This window comes from Chaetodon auriga, chromosome 16, assembly GCF_051107435.1.
Source record: "Chaetodon auriga isolate fChaAug3 chromosome 16, fChaAug3.hap1, whole genome shotgun sequence".
NCBI lineage: Eukaryota > Metazoa > Chordata > Actinopteri > Chaetodontiformes > Chaetodontidae > Chaetodon > Chaetodon auriga.
Genome location: NC_135089.1, coordinates 457,501 through 470,638, shown reverse-complemented (window position 1 = coordinate 470,638; position 13,138 = coordinate 457,501). Strand labels below are relative to the sequence as shown.

Sequence of the window (13,138 nt, the reverse complement as noted above, 5' to 3'; positions counted from 1 at the left end):
CATTAGGATTTCCATCTTCGTTTAGGTGTTTTCTGAATTATTAACAAACGTTTTGGCACCAAAACAAAAATCCGGATTCACGCACGTGCACGTGTGTGCGTGCGAGACGGAGCGCGCGAAAGTGGAGCAAACGGGGTCGCGCGGGAGACAGATGAGAGGAGTGTTCTGCTGCATTCACGTGTTCCTCATAAAAGTTAACTAACGATTTTAACTGGCGTCTCAAAATCGTTAAGAAGACATCAGATGTCACCGTGGACGTTTGTCACTGCGCATCAAACGGTTAGTGCTGGCTATTTTTTTCAGTTTATTTAAAGTGTACACCACCCAATGACAACTTACTTAGTTTTACTGTTAAGCTTTATTCCTGAAAATCCAGAATCTAAGTTACAGTAGATCTTAACCTTTTCCCCACTAAAGAGATGGCATCAACAGATGGTTGAAGATTTAATAAAACCATGGTGACTTAACAGACTTGACATGTGGTCTTTAACGTTGTTGACATTAAATGTGTTGTGGATGCAGTAAACCGTATTCTCCGCACAGTATTTTCTGCTGTGTGGTGTCTCGCGTCTGCGCTTACTACACGGTGTTAAAATGTCTGACAGTCATTGAAGGCAGCATACTGCCCTACCGCCAGAGCGTGATATCCTTCCGCGGGAGAGAAGCGCGCGGCCCTTTCCCTCCCGACAACACAGGATGCAAAGGGGCAGCGGTGAAGCTACGAGACGTTACTCTAGCCACGGTCGTTAAGATTTCCCGCATCATCCGAGTAAAAATCACCGAACTAGCACCGGGGAACTTCCGGATCTTTTATCACCCACTGATTCTGCCCTGTGGTTGGCACCGACTGAGCTCCGTGGAAGAAATATAATCCGCTGTGAGCGCTGCGCGGCAACCTTAACTATCGAGCTAGCGACCGAGTAACGAGAGAGACAGAGCGAGCGTGCGAGCGACAGCCGGTGGACGGAATGGAGCTCATCACTATTCTCGAAAAAACGGTCTCTCCGGGTAAATATCAGCAGCACACAGTCCCACACGACATGTCTGTCCTCTCTGGCTGTATATCGGGGTGGTAGCTGCTGTGTTCACTCGGCGGCAGTTAGCTCCGGTGAACCGGTGAAAGTTTGAAGTAGGGAGGAGGGAAATGCCTCGCTAGCGTTGCTAGCTCGTAATGCTAACCCAGCTAAAGTTACGGCCTCAGTCCCCGCAGATAGCGCTGGTGACTTAGCATTCTCTTGGGCGTCTCACGGCTTCACAGTGTAATCAACCTCTCGGTCAGCTCAGCTGATCTCTAAATACGCTGTCATATCATAATAATGACGATGTAGCTCAAGGGAAGCTAATCTGACAGCTGCATGTAGCTGCATAGTAGCGGCGACCCTGCCCATGCCTGATGTAGCCTCTATGCTAGACAGTTAGCCATTAGCTTCTATCATTCAAACTATCGGCCGTTTCTTCGCACGCCTGTTCGGGCTAACGTTACTTTTGATTAATTGAGAAGAGAAAAGTTGATCCAGTTGTTATATAAATCATCCCCCATGGCTTTTAACTGAGTTAATGTTCTTTAATACGGGTTGCTGTTTGTCCAGAAAACTTTATATCTGTCACTCCAAACGTGTCCCGTTGGCCGGCTAATGTTAGCATGCTAACCGAGAGTCTCTTGCACGGTGGCTAACACGCACGTTGGTGCCTCGCCGTGTTTCTCCAGTCTGGTGCCATCAGTGAACTGAGACTTTATTATCATTCTTAAGTGTAAAATAACCACACCGGTCCCTTAAATTTGATTAAGAATAGCTGCGAAACCTGGTTAAATATCCAGTTTATGGCTTACGCCAGAACCTTCGTACTAAAATCGTGTTAGCCTTCCTGCTAACCGTATCTGCCAGCTAATTAGCTAACATCACATTGAATAACCCCTCTCCCCCTCCTCTCCCCGCTCTCTCCTCAGATCGGAACGAACTAGAGGCGGCACAGAAGTTTCTGGAGCAGGCGGCGATAGAGAACCTGGTTAGTATGATGTTTTGATGGTGCTGGTGTTACTGTGCAGGGTGGTGGGAGAAGCTAACAGACTTACTGCACCGTCAAGCAGGCAGCAGCGTGGATGGAGCACAGAGGAGTTCGGGACAGCTGGAGCCCGCCCGGCTTCTCCTCTGCTGCCTCCTCCACCCTCCCCACCCCACCCCATTCTCTCTCTCTCTCTCTCTCTCTCTCTCTCTCTCTCTCTCTCTCTCTCACACACACACACACACACGCAGGCGGGCAGCCTGCTAGCGTTAGCAATTCATGGAGAGAGCTACACCCATCTGATGTGGTGACGGCTGCAGATCTGCGTTCAAACACTTTGTCTGGATAAATTGAAGCGCATTGTTTTACTTGTGTTTAGAGGGTCAGTTCACCTGTATTTTCTCCCTTCTGGTGCTGTCCGTTCAGTCAGGTTTAGTTTTATATGTCAAGAAATAAGATTTGACTCAGATGTCTGCCTGCACCTTCATGCATTGTAGGATATGTAGCTTTAATAAATAGTTGCACCTTTCAGCAGGAACACAAATCACTCTGTCACAGGGATACCACTATTTATCATTTTAGTACTGATTGATGTACTGATCACAATATTTTTTACCAGGCACCTTGAAAAGGTAGTTCAGGATAATACTTGAGTAAATAACTAATTATTTTGTAGAGCTGCAGATTAAGAGGTTGGTCTGTAAAATGATCAGATATCTGCATGTGAGAAGCTAGAATGACTGCTTTGGTCACTTTTCTGTTTATTGACTCATTGTTTCAGCTCCACCCTGTAACCTCGGATAATCCAGAGAACACTTTTAGGTTGGAGTCAGACACATAAATGAAACCAGAAGTACATGGCTGGAAACATGGCATTTGAGACAGAAGAGAGAAAATGATTGATATGAGTGTTTCAGTTTGAGTGAACTGACTCTTTGTGGTTTAGAATACAGAAAATCATGGATGTGTGATGTGAACCATGTCAGTGAATCCCTGACACCCCGTGGTTCTGTTTTTGTTGAAGCTGTGTCATTTTTCAGTTGAAATAGATGCTTTTTGTAGTGTGAAGGCTAATGAGGGAAGAAGTCAGTGAGCAGCTTCATCAAAGTTGGCCTCACTTTTGAACCTCAGCACTGTGTCGGTACAGACTGAAATGCTTCTATAACACTGAGCCTTCAACACCAGTATAGGACATTTTGAACTGGTCACCAGCTCCAGTGTGAAGTGACTGTCAATCTGAAGAAAAGGCTGTGATTAAAAGACAAGTTACACATATTGCGTAACCTCCATGACACTTTTATCATAATACACATGCCTATGTCTTTAATAATTACAGTGTACACATGAGTTTGCTCAGTCATGTCACTTCATGTCTATGATGACTTAAAAAAAGGTGTAGTGGCATGAGACTGAGGGCCTGGAAATGCTCGTAAGTGGACCTTGAGTAAGGTTGTGTAGTTGAGATAGTGCCCAGTCGCTCTCCTGTTCAATGTTGAGTGTTTCTAAAGGCCGAGTCATCAGTGCGGCGGCTTGGTTTCGAGTCAGGCTTGAGGTCCAGTCAGTCAACAGAAACCCTGTTTCCACGTGGTTACATCCAGACATTTGACTTCATTTCACTTTATTTTCATCACAGGAAGTGATCCTTATTTTAAGCTAATGGGAAGTTAAGCGACTGTCCTGATGCTAAGTGAAGTAAGTTAACTTTTGTCAGGACAAGGAAAAAAGATGAATATATTTATTAAAGTTCTATATGAGTAAGATGCTGATGGTGTTTCTCAGTCTTCAGTCTTTTTGAACATTTCTATGAGATCATAGCTAAATTTGTATACTTCATCTCTTTTGTATAAACATGTAGCTCTCAGCTTCCCCGTACCAACATGGCATTTTCCTAAGAATTGTGGTAATTGTTGTTGGATATATGGGCTCCTCACAGCTGCACAATAGACTACAACTACCAAGAGGAATACTGCTGTGCCATCGAGTCACCTCACTCAGACGGCGTCCACATTAACATGTTTTCATTTAAAAATGGTATAAACGTGTGTTGATTTTAGCCTGCAGTCAGATAATTGAGACACATGGCGGACAGCATCTGTCCTTTGTAAGTGACACAAGGACAGCTGATCAGCAGGGATGACGGAACAGTAACTGGAGTCAGTAATGTACGATCGACTTAAAGGTGAATTCATGCGACTTCATTTCCAGGTGCTGGAGAGTTTACTGCATGTGTGCAAAACCAGGTTTAAGCCTTTACTGTCTCAGAGGCAGCTGTGTGAAGTCTGACCAGTGGCCTCGAGTGATGTCACTGGAGTCAGCGTCGGTTCAAGACAAGTCTGAAACTAATCTGATGGTGTGAAGTCAGAAAGAAGTGAGTTGACCGGCATTAGATGCTACTAGCATAACGCACGCAACTGTCGGAGGGTGCATTGTGGGTAATGTAGGTGTCAGGTTTTGGGAAGGAAGAAGAATGTACAGGATTAAGAAATGCTAGTCTGGTTCTGCTGCATCACTTTAAATCTTTTTTAAGCATTACAGGAGTGTGATGATGGACCTGTGGAGGACAGTTTTTAACGTTACACAAGCCTCAGACAGTGTGGGAAACGAAGCAGAAGGCTTTAGTAGGAAAGTGAAGCGTCAGTGACTGAGAGAGAAACAGTTCAATCAAGAAGTGAACATTTCCCAAAGTGTTGAGTTGTTTGTGGAACAGAGAGCTGGATGAACCCGGTTCTGTTTCCAGCGTTCACACTGAAATGTGCTGTGTTCAGTGTTGTGGGTGTAAAGAGCTCTTCAGCTACAGAGGATGAATGAAAAGGTGACTTCATTTCTGTTCCGTCCGTGTTGTGCAGAGACATGGAGGCCTGATGCACCAGAGAGCATGATGGGACGTTTGCAGTGATGATACAGCACCCCTCACACTAGGCCTTTCTCAATATACGTTCTTCTCTGTACTTGTGTTCTTGTGTACTTGAGAAACGTCATCAGTCTGAGCCCAAGTACTGTTCCAATTAAAAAGTCCGCATCTCGCAAAGTACAGTCAAATACCCGGATGTGTTCTTGCCCCTCCCATTTTATCGAGGATGCATCGGGTGGTGACTTGTGTGGACTTGGGGCAGCCACGTATCCCAGAATGCATTTCGTAGCAACGATCGCGGAGGAGAGGATTCACAACTGTAAAGTTACAAGTTTCGAAATACTACTGTTTTAGTAGTACGGAATGTGGTTTTAAGATTATTTTATGTGAGAAAGTGTATGTTAAAACTTAAAATCTGTGGTCGATTCATCACGATAGCGCGTAGTTTAAAAATTGCTCCAAAGTTTTCGGAGATAACCGGCAGACGAGCTGCGATGGTGACGTCATCAAGTACGCTGCCGTCCCTATTGCAGAATGACCATCCTGCGTCCTCCCGTCCTGGAGAGACTGTACTCCCAAGTCGAACTTGCTGAGTCCGAACTTGGCGTACTTGGTATTGAGAAACGACCACTGACTTTACAGGCACAAAATATTCAGTTTTTTGTTCACATGGGTGATGGTGCTTTCTCCAGATCAGCATCAATCATTCAACCACCACCTGGAAACTGTGGCATTGGGACGTCTGAAAACCTGCTGATGTTCACGTCTTCGCTCATGTCAATACATTCCTGTTTCTCCTTCCAGCCTGAACTCTGAGCTTTTCAGCGCCACATCTCTCCCAACCCTTTTCCATCAAAACGTTTGTCGACAAGAGCGCTTTCCCTCCAGATGTTGATGTTATCTTGCTCTTAGTGGAATTTTCCAGCCAGATTTTTCAGATCTTATAGTCTCTCTAGAACTTGTTCTTGACCTTGAACACAGAACAACAGCAGTCTGAACCTGAGAGCCACTCCCTCACCTCCCTTTAGTCCACCTTCAGTAGTAGATCTTCAAACTTTTTTCTTAACACCTGTAGAACTTTTTAGGATGTTATTCAACATCTGGTATGTATGAGCTGTGTTTTGTACATTTAGCGTCAAGGATTACACGCAGCGTTCTTCAGGCTACGCTGTCATGCTTCCTCCACGGCACACAGGAGAACTGATGTAGAAGTTCTAAGTAGTGTATCGTCTGCATGCTGTTAGCTCTAGTGTTGAATTCAGAGGGGATGACCGCAGTCAGACATGAAGTCTTAAAACTTGACTCCTTGCTGCTAAGTCTTCTCTGGAATCTCACTGTGTCTCTCTCCCCCTCAGCCCACATTCCTGGTGGAGTTGTCTAAAGTGTTGGCGAACCCCGGGAACACTCAGGTGGCTCGAGTTGCTGCTGGTCTACAGGTGAAGAACTCCCTGACCTCCAAAGACCCAGACGTCAAGACACAGTACCAGCAGAGATGGCTGGCCATCGATGCCAATGCTCGCCGAGAGATCAAGAATTACGTAAGAACTCTGAACGTATCTGCACAAGCTTTCTTTGTCTCATGTATGTCGCCTCGTCGTGTCCGAACATCTGTGCCTCTGCTCGTCAGGTTTTACAGACTCTGGGCACGGAGACATACCGGCCCAGCTCGGCCTCGCAGTGCGTCGCCGGAATCGCTTGCGCAGAGATCCCAGTTAACCAGTGGCCCGAGCTGATCCCACAGCTGGTGGCCAACGTCACCGACCCCTCCAGCACGGAACACATGAAGGAGTCCACGTTGGAGGCCATCGGGTACATCTGCCAGGACATTGTGAGTAATCGGATACATACGCTGTCTGACCAGCCAAACGCTGTCCTCATCCACCTGTTTGTGTTTTCAAGCTTCCAGTGAAGAGCTGAAACATCAGAGGTGTGTGGACCAATGAGGAGACAGATGGTCCTAGAGCACATGTAGTATCATTGACATGCCAGTGATGATGTGTCAGAGCAGCCAATCAGCGGTTCCCTACCTGTCTGACTCATGACCCAAAGATGTCCTCATACCAGAATTTTAAACTTTGATATAATATCAGTTTAATAAATGGTACTCCGTGCCTCTTTGATACCACAGCAACAGGAAGAAGTTGGTGGCACACAGAATAGATCCTTTTTGTCATTATTAGTTATTAGTTAGTTCTTAACAATTCAGCCCAAAGGTGGACTTTTAACTGTTCTTTGTGACTTCAGATCTTTTGATATTTAGACCAGAAATCATCTAGTTTGCCTTCTTGCTGATAGTGGTAACCTGACTGTTCCTTCAGGACCCAGAGCAGCTGCAGGAAAACGCCAACCAGATCCTGACGGCCATCATCCAGGGCATGAGGAAGGAGGAGCCCAGTAACAACGTTAAGCTGGCCGCGACCAACGCCCTGCTCAACTCTCTGGAGTTCACCAAGGCCAACTTCGACAAGGAGGTACACAGACACGCTTCCTGTCCTCAGTCCGCTTCCTGTCCTCACACACAGGCGACTTCCTGTCCTCAGACACAGGCCGCTTCCTGTCCTGAGTCCGCTTCCCATCCTTAGACACAGACAGCTTCCTGTCCTCTGATAGACACAGGCCGCTTCCTGTCCTCAGGCCGCTTCCTGTACTGAGTCTGCTTCCTGTCCTCAGACACAGGCCGCTTCCTGTCCTCAGACACAGACTGCTTCCTGTCCTCTGATAGACACAGGCCGCTCCCTGTACTGAGTCCGCTTCCTGTCCTCAGACACAGGCCACTTCCTGTCCTCAGGCCGCTTCCTGTCCTCAGACACAGGCCGCTTCCTGTACTGAGTCCGCTTCCTGTCCTCAGACACAGGCCACTTCCTGTCCTCAGGCGGCTTCCTGTCCTCAGACCCCTTCCTGTCCTCAGACACAGGCCACTTCCTGTCCTCAGGCGGCTTCCTGTCCTCAGACCGCTTCCTGTCCTGAGTCCACTTCCTGTCCTTAGACATAGGCCACCTCCTGTCCTCTGATATCCGTGCCACTTCCTGTTTTCTTTTTTTTATTTAAAACATATATGTCTTGACATTTTGATTTAGATACAAATTATACATAAACATATAATATGAACTATAATAGCCCCACCCAACCCACCAAACATCTCATCAATCAAAGTTTACAGAGAAGAAAGAGAAAAGAAAACCAAATGAAAATAAAAAAGTAAGGATACATAGAATTCACTTCCTGTTTTCTGATACACAGACCGCTTCCTGTCCTCTGATAGACACACACCATTTCCTGTTTTCTGATACACGCCACTTCCTGTCGTCTGATGCACACGCCACTTCCTGTCCTGTCCTGTCCTGTCCTGAGAGTCTTTATAACAGGTCTCTGTAAAGGCTGTTCTTCTTCTTGTGTTTCAGACGGAGAGACACTTCATCATGCAGGTGGTGTGTGAAGCCACACAGTGTCCAGACACCAGAGTGAGTGACATCAGAGAGCAAAGATCAACACGACTGACGCTTTGATGAAACCGCCTCCTGTTAATCTTTAACCTTTGCGTGTTCACTGTGAGCCACTTTGTTCCACGTCACTTCAATCTGTTGTAACTGCTGTATTTCCAGGTGCGTGTGGCGGCCCTACAGAACTTGGTGAAGATCATGTCTCTGTATTATCAGTACATGGAGACGTACATGGGTCCTGCACTGTTCGCGGTAAGACGACAGCAGATCAACATGCAGACTTTAACACTGTGCTCCCACCAAACGCGATGAAAGCGATTCAATCGCGCGTCAAATGAAATCGCGTCGCGCTACACGCTCCAGTTTTGATGCTGGTCCAATATGCAAAAAATCGTCTTGTTGCTGCATCGCGTCGTGCGACGAGCCCACCCAAACAACAACATTTCTTCCGCCATTTCATTCTCTCGTCGACCATGGCTGAGATAACCACCATCGCTAACCACCATAGTCCATACACCTCGCTCACGCTCACCCAGGCCTGGTCTGTCTTGTTCCTGACCCTGTAGAGGGGACAGGAACTGTTATACAGCTCTGGGTGAGCGGTGACGGCAACAATTAGCTGCTCCTCCATTGTTTCTGGCGGTTTGGTTTGCATGGCGAGGGAACACCAGGACGTCCGTACGTCAGCACGTCAATGACGATCTCAACGCTGATAGGCTGTCGCGGCGTGTCTTCACGCGAATTCGCCGCAAAAGTTCAATTATTTCAACTCGAGTGCTGAAGTGATGGGGCAACGCGATGGGAGCGATTTTCGCGGCCAACGCGTCCATCGCGCCGCGCGATCGCTTCCAGCGCATCGCCCAGCGCGATGACGCCTCAAATCGCGTCTTTGCATTGACTTTGTATGTGATCTTGCGACATCGCGTTTGGTGGGAACACGGGGTTAGCCACATGTCCACCTCAGCTAGAAGTCTGTCAAACACAGAAACCTGTATGCTCACATGGATAACCTCCAGGTCCTGGATCACAGCTCAGGGCGGACAGACGCCAGAATCTGAGGTTGAGCCCCTTTCAGCTGATAGTGGTTTTCATCAGGATGAGTTATAATAACTATTTTTCAATGGACTTTCAACGTGCTCAACAGACGAAAACCCTGTGACAAACAGACACCTGTTAAAGTGCGAAAGCCAGAGAAATATTACTACTCAACTCACACAATACCTCGGTAGAAACAGAATAAAGACCAGCTCGTCCCTGTCCTCACCCTCTGTCACATGTCCGCCAGCTGGAGCTGGTGTGTCTGTATCCTGCAGCACAGACGCTGCAGACACCAAGCATTGTTGCATGGTGTCACTGTTGTGTGGAAGTACGACACGTTCACGTGCTGTCCGACCTGCGCTGAGCTGTTGAACAGGTGTTTGATTCAGAAAAGAAGGTGCTACTGAGACGTGCAGTCAAACGAGTAATACTGCTATTGACAGACTCATACAGGTGGAATACACTTCGACAGAAAACTCAAAGTATATTCTGGAAGTCCAACACAAAAGTGACACACAAACATTGGACAGTGAACGTGTCACCAGAGCTGTCACCTGGTCCAAGTGAAGAAGTTTGTTTCTGTACAGAAATCTACCTTTGAGTTCAGTTAGCTTGACGGTTGATTGACATGGTTCTGGCCTCCCGCCAGAGTTCTCATATTTTCATATCCGCATTCAGCAGTTTGAGGACCTTGAAGGAACCACTGGAATGTGTAAGTCTGCGTTGTGTATTTCATTGCTTCCTCTCTCTCTCCTGTCGTCAGATCACCATCGAGGCGATGAAGAGTGACATCGATGAGGTGGCCTTACAGGGCATCGAGTTCTGGTCCAACGTCTGTGATGAGGAGATGGACTTGGCCATCGAGGCTTCAGAGGTCTGTGACTGCTTCTTTACCTTCAATTTCCACTTTGTTAGAACCGACTCTTTGACATTTTTTCCCTGTTTGCTCTCATCCATTGAAGGCCTCGGAGCAGGGTCGACCCCCAGAGCACACCAGTAAATTCTATGCCAAAGGGGCCCTGCAATACCTGGTCCCCATCCTGACCCAGACCCTCACCAAACAGGTAACGTACTGAGACTCTGAGCAGCTCAGCGACTCTGTTCTGTTTGCTTTGAAATGGTAAATATTATAAAGACTGAACGTACTGAGCATGCATTACCTAACATCAGAAAGTTCTGTCGTGACCAGCTGATGACACCCCCCACATAGATTACTTCCTGTATGCCCAGAAAACATTCTGCTGAGAACACAATGACACCTTCCTGAAATTTCTTGATGAAAACATCAAATTTTCTGCTGCTTAAAGCATTGAGGCCTGCGTGGAAGGCCATATGGAAACATCTGCATCAACAACATGAAACTCACCCACTTTATGAAACCTCACACCCCTGAAGAGACCAGGACTGTGGTGACCAGATAAATGTGTCATTCCATTTTTCAGGGTTTGCTAAACTTTCAGTCTGGATCAACAAATGATTGGGAACCTTTTTCAGGGTTCTTTGTACGTCGCTCACCTCTTTCAGTTAGTTTTGATCTCAGTCTGAGATCTGCATTTTCAGTTGAACTTAAACTACAGACATGTGAACGTGTCATTCGGTGATCTTCGTCTCAGCATCACCAGCAGTTCTGTGGCGTGTAGTATCAGAACCCGTCAGGTGACCTGTGACTAACTTCTGCAGGACGAGAACGACGACGACGACGACTGGAACCCCTGTAAGGCAGCAGGCGTGTGTCTGATGCTGCTGGCCACCTGCTGTGAGGATGACGTGGTTCCTCACGTTCTGCCCTTCATCAAAGACCACATCAAACACCCCGACTGGCGCTACAGAGACGCCTCCGTTATGGCCTTTGGATCCATCCTGGAAGGACCTGAACTCAACCAGCTCAAACCCCTCGTCATACAGGTGGGTCACTAAAACGACGAGGAAGATTCATGTTGGTCACAAAGATGAACTGTAAACTTTTTTTCTCCCTGAGAAGAGTTAAATGTTCACATTTAGATGTTCTTCAGTCACAGTCTGTTGGAAAGCATCATGTTGGCACAGCTGGGTGCTTCTTTACATCCTGTTTTAATGTTGAGCTGTATCTAAGGTGAAGTGCCGACCCGTCCGGGCTCTACGGGCTTCAGTCAGCACTATCAGACCGTTGACTGGCTGCAGAGGCACAGTTACATCAAAAGGATGTTTGATTGTGCCCAGTTCACTCAGTCTTCTCCTGTCCCCCGTCCCTCCCCCTGCAGGCCATGCCGACTCTGATCGAGCTGATGAAGGACCCCAGTGTGGTGGTGAGGGACACCACGGCGTGGACGGTGGGGAGGATCTGTGAGCTGCTGCCCGAAGCCGCCATCAACGAGGTCTACCTGGCCCCTCTGCTGCAGTGTCTGATCGAGGGCCTGGGGGCCGAGCCCAGGGTGGCCTCCAACGTCTGCTGGGTGAGCGGTGAAGGGTTAGCTGAATCTGCCAGCTGTGGAAGAGCCGCGTTCACACGTTAAACTAGTTTAGAAGGTTTTGGTGAAGACGTCTGCCGCAGAGCGACGTGTAGAGCTCTTTAGAAGTGATACATTAGTTTGTGTGTTTCTGGTCTGTCGGACTGAACACCACAACGTTCAGGAAGAGCAACAAGTCTCTGTTTCCTCTGTTCTTTAAACTTGTTCACCTGCTCTCGACGGTTCTTCAGATGGAATCCAAAAGGGACTTAAGTTCTGATCAGTGGTCCTCGAGACTCCACAGGTCCTGGATCTGTTTGTCAAAGAGATGAAGTAGCAGAGGTTTCTCTGTGTGTTCTCAGTATATGCAGCAGAACAAATAGACCCATCCATTGACGACATACAGTAGAATACAATAAGTAAAACATGCAGAGCAGAAGCAGACGCTGTGCCTGAATGAAGGCCGGACTTTCTGCTAGAACTTCTAAGCAATGAACGAACTGTGAGCCAACAGTCATGTGTTCACCTGAAGAACCGTGAAGATCAGAGTGTGAAGCTGTGCAGACATAAATGAACACCGTGAAACGTTCACGAGCCCAGACTTTCCCTGGGAGAGTTCCAGAGTTTGGTCCATCAGGGCTCCTGTAGTTCCTGGTAGGACGTGTTTGGAGAGCTGAGTGGCTTCAGCGCTGACAGAGGCTGAACCGACAAGCTAACGTCCTCTTTGCTTCTGCTGTCAGGCCTTCTCCTCTCTGGCTGAAGCAGCCTATGAAGCCACAGACGCTGCAGAGGACCAGGAGGAGCCCAGCACCTACTGTCTGTCCTCGTCCTTCGAAATCATCGTCCAGAAGCTCCTGGAGACCACAGACAGGTACGGAGGTGACGTCAGTGGGCTGATGGGACATTTTATGTAGTGAAATGAAAGCTGAAGTGAAGTCGTGTAAACTGTTGTACATTATTTGGTTGTGATGTTGTTTTTGAGTTGAAGTCAGATTTTGGCTCTAAGGTGAGATACACGCACACACACACACACAGTCTTTGTGTGTGACAGCTTCCTGTTGCTCAGACTTCCTGGTTTGAGTGTAAATTGAGGAACTCGCTCACTGAAGCACAGAGGAGTGAAGCGTGGAGCTGCTGTGAGACGCTGAAGGTGTTTGATCTGATTCAGACTGAGAGCAGACGATCAGCAGGCCCAAGGTCACAGACGCAGATCAGTCTTTGAAATGACCATTTAAATTGTGTTGTTTGGGAAGCTGGAGGCGAGCGGTGTCTCCGTCTTATTGTCCTCTGGATGCTGTGTTTGGAGTGAGACCTGCTTTGTTGAGAGGAGAGAGCAGGAGGTCTGAACCCTGAACTCAGTCCGTCTTCTGCTCTACAAA

At 47.5% G+C, this 13,138-nt stretch overlaps 1 protein-coding gene across 1 annotated transcript in view; it reads left to right on the top strand.

The window, feature by feature from the left end:
- Nucleotides 1–655: 655 nt before the first annotated feature.
- The window catches only part of kpnb1 (karyopherin (importin) beta 1), an 18,830-nt gene continuing 6,347 nt past the window's right edge, over nt 656–13,138 (top strand). Inside the window, exons 1-12 of the mRNA XM_076753447.1 lie at nt 656–1,008; nt 1,949–2,007; nt 6,211–6,393; nt 6,483–6,683; nt 7,174–7,326; nt 8,257–8,316; nt 8,458–8,547; nt 10,097–10,207; nt 10,296–10,397; nt 11,014–11,238; nt 11,574–11,765; nt 12,500–12,630. Coding sequence (XP_076609562.1) covers nt 969–1,008; nt 1,949–2,007; nt 6,211–6,393; nt 6,483–6,683; nt 7,174–7,326; nt 8,257–8,316; nt 8,458–8,547; nt 10,097–10,207; nt 10,296–10,397; nt 11,014–11,238; nt 11,574–11,765; nt 12,500–12,630 — 1,547 coding nt within the window. The 5' untranslated portion in view covers nt 656–968. The remainder of the gene's footprint in view (nt 1,009–1,948; nt 2,008–6,210; nt 6,394–6,482; nt 6,684–7,173; nt 7,327–8,256; nt 8,317–8,457; nt 8,548–10,096; nt 10,208–10,295; nt 10,398–11,013; nt 11,239–11,573; nt 11,766–12,499; nt 12,631–13,138) is intronic.